The sequence below is a fragment of the Eucalyptus grandis genome, chromosome 7, assembly GCF_016545825.1.
Source record: "Eucalyptus grandis isolate ANBG69807.140 chromosome 7, ASM1654582v1, whole genome shotgun sequence".
Taxonomy (NCBI): Eukaryota; Viridiplantae; Streptophyta; class Magnoliopsida; order Myrtales; family Myrtaceae; genus Eucalyptus; species Eucalyptus grandis.
In genome coordinates, this window is record NC_052618.1 from 43,717,500 (window position 1) to 43,726,635 (window position 9,136).

The 9,136-nt window shown below is 38.1% G+C and overlaps 1 protein-coding gene across 2 annotated transcripts; it reads left to right on the top strand.

Annotated features, from left to right (window-relative positions):
* Positions 1–4,022: 4,022 nt before the first annotated feature.
* On the top strand, positions 4,023–7,019 carry LOC108960776. Of its 2 annotated transcripts, XR_001988780.2 has the most exons (4): positions 4,023–4,956; positions 5,759–5,849; positions 5,951–6,532; positions 6,700–7,019. XR_001988780.2 is itself a non-coding variant. In XM_039316278.1 (2 exons), the coding sequence occupies exons 1-2, from the start codon at positions 6,430–6,432 to the stop codon at positions 6,960–6,962; spliced, it is 366 nt and encodes a 121-aa protein (XP_039172212.1). In that variant the 5' UTR covers positions 5,878–6,429; the 3' UTR covers positions 6,963–7,019. The 2 variants fall into 2 exon arrangements, 1 of the variants encoding a protein (XP_039172212.1); XM_039316278.1 differs by lacking the exons at positions 4,023–4,956; positions 5,759–5,849 and having other exon boundaries at positions 5,878–6,532.
* Positions 7,020–9,136: the final 2,117 nt, after the last annotated feature.

Sequence of the window (9,136 nt, forward strand, 5' to 3'; positions counted from 1 at the left end):
ACGTTAGGCTAAGACGGAGACTTGCAAGCGGGTTTGTCGGTTGGTTCCGCAGAAGCTATATTGGACTTACAATCATCAGTCCACGTAAGAACTTAAACGCCTCAAGGCGTCTTGGATTTGGACTTTTAATCAATTGCGTAAGGCGCTGGCCCTAAGGCAATTGTCTTATGCGTGACTTTTTGGACTTACAAAAAAATCCGAAAATTGATTTCTTCGAGAAAATCGTGTTACATCAATTCACCCAAAATATATTCGAGTTCAATAATCCTTGAAAAGGCAGTAGAAGAGTTATAAGTACATACTTTAGCATCAAAACTTTTCAAATGGTTACTTTATGTTGCGTTGGGGGATAAACAATCATATAAGTACTTTCAGCGATAAATTCCTATAAAAAAAATTTACGCAACTTTTTTTCAAGAAATGTTATTTTCTATGTGACTTTTTTTATATAAAAAGAAAAGAAAAGAAAAGAAAATATAACATAAATAATGAGGTGGCCCTTCGTAACAAAACGATGCCACTCACAAAATGTTATTTTCTAAATGACTTTTTTTATATAAAAAAAAAAGAAAAAAAAAGAAAAAAAGAAAATATAACATAGATAATGAGGTGGCTCTTCGTGACAAAACGATGCCACTCGCCTAAAATTTAGACTCTCTTTATCATTCTCCCTCTTGTTTGCTTTCGCATTGTCTCCAAAAGCAAGTAAACCGACCCCACAGGGACTATAGTCACCGATAAATCCAGTGCATGAATCAGTGACTCACACACTCCGTTAGAGCAGGAAACTAAATCCACAAAATCTGATGATATTACCCCGTGATAGTATTCTTAAGGAGAAGTTCCAAAAATCCAATTTCACCAAGAAAATGCCAAGAACCGCGGCCACGTGCCTGTGCCTATGCGTGGCCTACAGAATCACGTCCAAGTCGATCAACTACAACCCCGCATTACATCCATTAGTTCGAGAGCGCCTCTGACAGAAATACAACTTGAAACTAAGCCTTTGAATGTTGATTAGCCAGTTAACAGCTTTACTCAGGCAAGTCTGTTGAAAATAAGAAATGCCTCTTTTTGCCGTTCCCGCCAAAAGCCACATAATCAATCAACAAGCTGTCCGGGCCCCTTCCACCAATACATCAAGTATCAAAAGTCAGGGCTACGACTCAAGCTGCATCGAAAGTCTTGACCCACAGTAGTAGTAATATTCAGTTTCATCTTGATTTTATCTACACGAACTTGAGCCACTTGTGCTCTTCTTGCTCTCCATTGCAGCAGCTCTTTTTCCCCAAAATGCCCTAATGTGAATTAGGGTTTCAAGAAGAGAGGGAATTTGGCCCCATTTGTCCTCAATTATTTGGGGCAAACATGTGTACTTATGTTGTTCAGGGCATTTATGCTGAAATATTACGACGTTGGATCTCCAATAAGCCATATTACTAAAAAAAAAAAATGTTAAAAAATTGTCCCATCAAATTTTCAACATCTCAAATCGGCTATAGTACTTAAGTGATCTTTTTTTAACCAAAGTGGGAATGAAATGATTTGTTAGAAAATTTTGATACTAAAGTGAGTACAAAAAATTATGACATTTTTAGTGCCCTAATTGAATTTGTTTTGGTGAATCAACATTTCATGATTCTTTCGCACAAATGATTTTTCTGACTTATCAATCTTTTGAAACCGTGACATACGCTTGAGTCAATTTGCTTTGCTTTGTTCTCCCGTTCACACTCTCCTTTAACATATTCTTGGGTGCACCGAAAACGTGTGGGCCCAGTGCATCTTAGTCCTTGAATCAAGGAACTCACCAAAATTAAGGGCACACATGAGTTGGACTCACAGGTATCCATATCATTTGAGAAAATTTCCTTCTGGACTCCAAGGTTGGTCAACCTTGTGTGCTCTTAGGAATGTGAGATGATATGCCCACAATTGCTACGGATTCTCCCCTGTTAAATCTGCTTAAATGGAAAGCAGAAAGTAGAACACCCCACAAGACAAGCATTATGAAAATGCTCAATCATGAGTTTGATTTCGTTCATCTAAATTGCAACATAATATAGAGCACGTAGTTAAGTAAATAAACCCCAAAGTCACACAACAGAGTCACTTACTATAATGACTAACGTGCAACATAGAAGAATTGGAAAAAAAAAAGGAGGGGCGGGGGGGGGGTGAGTTGGTCAAAAGACCATCTGCATAATTGTAGCTCTATCTCACCTACAACTTCTCGATGTAGTAAGCTAATCATATGAAGATCACTCTATATAAAATAAAAAGGGAAAATTACATAATAATCATTAAGCATTGACTAATGTGCAATCTCATTCTTTGGATGTTTTTAATTTGTTCAATATTAAACTATTCATAAGTATTCAATGTAATTCCTAAATTTTCAATTTGTTCAATGTAATTTTTCAACTTCCCATAAAAATGTCAAATTAGTCCTTCGTAAAATACTATTCTACACCATCACACATTTTAATATATTTCATTTTCATCCATTTCTAAATAATAATAAAAACTATGATATCTTTTATTACTTTTTTTTTTACTTTTTGGTTTTTATAAATATTATAATAGTTCCAGTTAAGCATATTTTAGTTTGTGGTCTCCGTAATAGTAAAAATAAAACCTCATGTATAGTTATATTGGGTTGATATTTTTGCTATGACATTGACGGTAAATTTGGGTCATAACTACTGGTCTAGGATTTTCCAAGAGGTAAAAACTAGTTTGGGATAAGTGTGTCATGCAAGTACTAGTTTGAAATTTTTTATATTTTAGGGATATCTAAAATCGATATTATTTATCTATGGAAAATTGTACTTATATTAATCTGAATCTTTGTTTTTTTCTTTTGCATTTTCTTAATTAAACCTGTATAGCAGAAAATTAATATAGCCCAACTATCAACTTGCTACTACTGTAAATAAGTTTCTATATAATTAATGTGGAACTATCATAATATTTATAAAGACCAAAAAGATAAAAAGGTAGTTTTTTTTAACTTTGGAAATGGATTGAAATGAAAAGACATTCAAAAATCTGTGCAATAGTATAATAATGAAAAGTTATGAATAGTATCGAATGAATGATTTAACTTTGTTATAGAGAGTTGATGGACTAAATAGAACATATTGAAAGTTTAGGGATTAGTTTAAATAATTAGAAATATTTAAAGGAATAAATTTAATAAAATAAAAGTTTAAGACTAACATTACGCATCTAGCCGAAGTTTGCAAATTATTATTGTCTTTTTCCCTTTAAAAATAAGACAAATAGAATAATTGAACACCCCATAGTAGGAGTGTCAATATTATCATATTCTACATGTCGAAAGATAAGAAACGTGAAATTTAGACATCTTTCGTGAAAGTCTTTTTCTTATCTATATCTTTCGTGAGAGTTTTTTTTTTTTTTTTTTGTCAGTCTTACTCTATTCTTACTCTACACTCACTCGCAAACTTGTGCCCCCGCCTCTTGCGGGCGTGGGAGTCGCAACCCACTCTCGAAAACTTACGCGTCCCTACCCCCATCCCCCCTGAGAAGGTGGGGATTTGAACCCCTCACCTCCCCCTTCCATGTTGGAAGGGTGGCCACTGGGGTGAGCCCCCAGTGGTTTTTCGTGAGAGTTGAGTTGCTAGATGTTGCTTGCTATTATCAATACATATCAAGAAATACAGTGAAAAGTTTATTGCTTGGTAAAGTCATATTTTTGGTCAAGTTTCAGTCCTCCCTGGTATATTCTACGAAAGAGTTGACTGAAGACTAAAATAATTGAATTAGAAATCTGGTGCTCTCATTGAAAAGAAAAAAAAAACGTATAATCCAATCTTTTCTTAAGAAAGAAGCATATAAAAATGTTCGGATTCGACGGTCGGGTCGTTTTTGGCAAAACGAACCGGGTGGTCGGGTCGAATTTCCACTCGAAACGAACCGGGTGGAGGCAGTTTCCCCATTTTTAAGGGCGGAGACAGAGCCTGTACCGGACTATGGAACCGACGCAGAGCGGAGAGAAAAGAGAAATGGAAGAAGAAGAAGAAGAAGAAGAAGAAGAAGAAGAAGAAGAAGAAGAAGATGGCGATGAGGCCATGGGAGCAGCACTCGGCTGTCATCAGCATCCCTCGCTTCGACTACAACGCTCCGTCTTCTCTCCTTTGCTTTCTTGGTTGTCAATTTGATGGGTTTTCGTTCTGTTCTTTTTTCCTTTCTCCAGAGAGGGAGAAGAGCGCCACCAAAGAAGCCATTGTCTTCCTGAAGTTGAACCTTAGCGTTACTGAATGAGATGCCACATAATGTCTTTGAGTAAGTGTGTGGTTCATCTATGCTTGGAGCTTGAAAGTGAAGAATTGGGTCTCCTTTAAGTAAGTGTTCTCGCTTTGGTTAGTGACATCCTGATCATAGGGTGGTTCGTGTCGAAGTAATCTGAAATAGCTCAATGAAATGGGTCTTCCTACTTAGGATAGTGAAATGTCATCGTCCATGGATGTTCTTGCAGTTTTGTGGGACATTTGCTGCTAGGGAGAGTAATAACTTGAAGCTGGCTGATGCGAGGTTAAACTGCTGAGAGAAGGAAAGTATGTCCTAAGGAATTAGATCAGGACAGTGCCGATGGTCCCGAGTGTGGGAATTCAACCAATTAGTATTGGAATGAGAATGGTACTCTTCTTCTGTTCAAACCGGATTACTACGTACTTAGATTTCTGCAAAATAGTCTAACTGCCTCCAACTTTACTATTCAACTGAAAGCATGTAAGCTTTCAGAAGATGTATCTTCCCAAGCAAAGGAAGACATGCCCGTGCGAATCAATTTCCAGCTATTTCATTAGTTAAGTTGACAGGGAGTGGTTTGCTTCTCTTTACATTCCCCCAAGAGGATTCAGCCGACACCATTCACATTGTGTCTCACATTATCGATTCCCCGGGATCTGGAAAGTCAAGCTCCCCACAGTGAGTTTTTCTTTTTCTTCCCTGACATTAGACACTAAAACGGCTCCCTCATTGAGTTCGTGCATTTCCTACCCTAGCTTATTACTTTAGGATTGGGTAATGTGCTAGGAGTCACTACTAATGCGTAAACCATCTTGCACTGCATGTGAAAATTTTGGCACTGATGGGTGAGTACTCTAAATTAAAAGTTAAAGGAGAGAAAAAACAGATGTGCAACTAAGCCTCTTTGAGGCATATCTGTTTTACTTGATCAGCTTAAAATTCTACTCTGTCCTCTATAGTATAAAGGGATTGCTGTACAGTATGCTTTTGATTTTTACTTTTAATATTTTGGTGACTTTTTTTCAAATACCCATAATCACTAGAAATCTAGATATGTTAACATTTAAAGTCGATTAAAATATTATTTTTATATTAAAAGGCCATCTAATAGACCATTAGCACCCCCTGCAATTGCAGTTAAGCGTGCATTGCAGATAATGCAAATGTGCATTAGGCTGGCATTGAAGGACGGTGATGAAAGCATTTTTCTTGAAGGAGACATCTTTGCTGACCCTTTTGTCCCCAAAAAAAAAAAAAAAAAAAGAGAGAGAGAGAGAGAGAAGGGAAGGTTTTTAGTAGATTTTTGGCTGTGGAGTATGCTCCTTGAATTTCTTCATTCTGGAAACTGTTGCTTGTAGACTAAGCTTATCTTTGTTCCTTGCTAGCATTTGATAAAACTGACCACTGTTTTGCACATTGCAAGTTGGTTTTTTGGGAGTAGTTGGTGTCATTGAATTTTTCCTATCCGAGCTATATGCAGGTTGAATGAGCCAGACATAAGGACTGTTGTTCAAACTCTTGTTCTCAAGTTTATGAAGGATAACCCAAGCAGACTTGCACAGCAGGTAAAGGTACTGTATCATGAGAAGAACAAGTTCTTCAGGCACTTCCGTCTCCTGCCTTTTCTTTTTGTGTGGCACTTCAGGGATTTTATTTCCTCGTTCTGTTTCAGTTGTTGCTTCGTACCCTGTTGCACGAAGTCTATTCCTCTCCCTTCAATCAACTCAGAGCTGTTAACAATTTGTTTATGCATCCTTACAAATTGGTCGATCTTGTGAATCTGTATGTTCAAAAGCGAACTGACTCACAATTGGCAAACCAGCTCCAAATGCCGGATTAGAGAATTCGACAGTGCCTTCAAAGTTATGGACGCACGTACATTAATACACGATCTTCAGTGGAAAAGAAGAATTCAATGCAGTTGTTTGGGTGCTGCTGAGAATTGAAAGAAGACAGATGAATTTGGACGTCCAGTGAGATTCATCGACGTCACTTTTGTGGTCCGTCATTTCTCAGCAGCCGCAGATGGATCGAAAACTCAGATAAATGCCTTGAAAAAGAGTAAAGGGACATCAATACGAAAGAAGATAATCATCTGCTGAGAAAGAGAGAGCTCGGCAATGGCCACAGATAAAATTAAAGTTCTGAGAAATGGAGCCAAGAAGCAATGCAATGCGTACCAAAAAATCAGCGCGAATTGTGGGACCTGCAGAGAGAAAGAGAGAGAAGAACAAGAGAATTACGAGTTCTTATAGTGAGTCACCCAAAACAACATTTTTTTGCAAGTTTTTTCTTTTCTTTTCCCTAGCATTTTCACGAAGAATGAGGTCTTTGACATCATCTGTCTCGCCGTAGATCTTCTTCCATCTCTGGAACCCTGAGTTGTTTAAGTACCCCCTAACCACCTCCATGTCCCCACAGCCCACCTCCACGGCCTGGAGCTGCCGCCTCCTCTTTGGGTCCGTCAGCGTGAGCACAGCAGCCAATACAGCTACCGAGCTGCCACCAATGGTGGTGGTCGTCATGCCATCCACAGACGCAAAGTAAGCCGGTGCAGTGGGGATGGGCGGAATGGCGAACTGGGTGAATGTTCTCGACCTCGGTGTTGCCTTCGAGATCTTGATTGGGCTAGGATTCAGTGCAGTCTTGGAGTTGTTCGCACTGTGGAAGCAAATGGGGATTAAGGACACTGAGCAAGCCATTCTACTTATCTTCACCTGCCGATGCTCTGGTGAGTAAGTCTTAGATTGCAAGGTTCTCGATTAGGCCTTGAAATCGGTGTAAATCAACGAGATAGAGAGAGCTTAATTCTCTTCAGTGTCCATACCTTTTTTTTTTTTTTTCTTTTCTTTTTACTTTTTATGGGAAGGAATTGTTTTTTTTTTTTTTTTTTTTTTTTGGGGTCTTGACAGGAAAACAGAATGGCTCACTCACACTCGCAAATGGAAGGCCACATCAGCAAGGCTACAAAACTTGAGCTAGGGCTATAGTGGCGGCCCTCGTCATCCTAGCCTCAACCGGCAAGCGATGAGGGGCAAGGGCTGTGATCTCATAATGGCGCACTTGCACTCACACTCGCACATGCACACTCTTTGTGTTCACGTAATTTAGTGGGAAAATTTTTGGCCCCACTTGGCGATCAACATAAGAAAAGACGCAATATTTGACTTGTGACCTTGGAACAAAATTGGCATTTCCTAGTTTTCTCATTAACTAGCATCGTTTACATGCCCTGAAGCCGACGCATATGATCCTTTACACAATGTTCCAAATACCCAAAACCACGTGCCATTATCTGTGACTGGGATTCATATCTAGGATTGGAGCCTCGACCATTCGCCAAAGGGGCCAATAATGAAATAAACAGACAAAAAGATTAGAAACATAAATCAATTCTCTTTTCCTTTCAAGGTTTTTCAAAGCCAAATTAATTTAGGTTTTCAGAGATAATGACTGTCGTTATCTGTGACTAGGATTTATATCCAAGATTGGAGCCTCGACCATTTGCCAAAGGGGGCAATAATGAAATAAATAGACAAAAGATTAGAAACATAAATCAATTCTCTACCCATTACAAAGGTACACTCCTTGATTCATCAGTTTTTACTGGCTTGAAATTTCTTCAATCAGCCGACATATGGTCGTTTTCTTCTTCTTTTGCCCAATCAATCACTGAAAGCATAAATTCTAATGCATTCAACACCATCAACGATCGCATTCTCTATTTAGAGATTCAATTTTGAAACCTTAAATTCAAATTGATGTGCGATACTTCGAGACAAATAAAATCTCTTGTTTATTGTCATAATGACTTACTTAGTATACAAGACATAAGTAAACATCCCATACAAGTAGCATTACTCATATCTTTCCACTTGCCTACAATTGTTTCCTTTATTTCGTCTTATGCTTCTAAAGATGACTTGTTGAACTTTGTTAGGTACTACAATTCTAACATGAAATGCATATCGACAACCCTAAGTGGCGGTGCTCTTCCTCTGCTCAGTCGACAGGCAAACAAATTGAGGAATTCCAGAATCTTTTGCCTTACCAAAGGAAAGGATCATCAAAAAGCAAAAGATGCAAGCATCGCAAACAATATGAAAGGCTGGTAAATGAGCGACAAGTGGAAGGGACAAGAAGCAATAGAGAATGAGAGTAAAGATGGAGAGGAACATGGTAATGGAGTGGGTTTTGAACGGAGAATTGGAACTCCCTTTATACTTTACTGTAATGAAGTTGAGCATAGCTGGAATGATTAAGGTAAATATAGCATGCATGTTTCTCCATTGATCATGATCAATAACGGGCATTTTTGAATTTATATATATTTAGAAAAAGAGGAAGATGATGCGGAGCAAGAACACAGGAGCGAATGTTGAAAAAGAGGAAGAGAATAAGATACAATAGCATAGCAAAAGGGAGCAAGTGATTTTATTGTCTGTCTCACATGGCCTTGCACCATGGTCTTTGGTTGATATTGACACATACTTTCCTTACTTCTTACTTTTTGTTGACAAATACTTTCTTACTTCTTACTTTTAGGTCTTACTTTTATTGACACATACTTTCTTACCTGTTACTTTAGGTAAGAAGTAAGAAAGTATGTGTCATTATCAATCGAAGACCAAGGAGTTTATGAAGTGGCTGTCAACGTCAACTGGAGGCCAACGTGTAAGGCTGCCTGTCGAGTGCATCAATGACTCTGTACATCAATATTGTAAACGCAGGAGCAAGAGTCCCTATCCGACGTCGTATATTTGTTTTTGTGAATCATCCACCACGATTCTTTTGTAGAAATTAATTTCTAAATCCTTCAAATTTCTATAAAAATGACATTTGTTTTGGGGTAAATTTA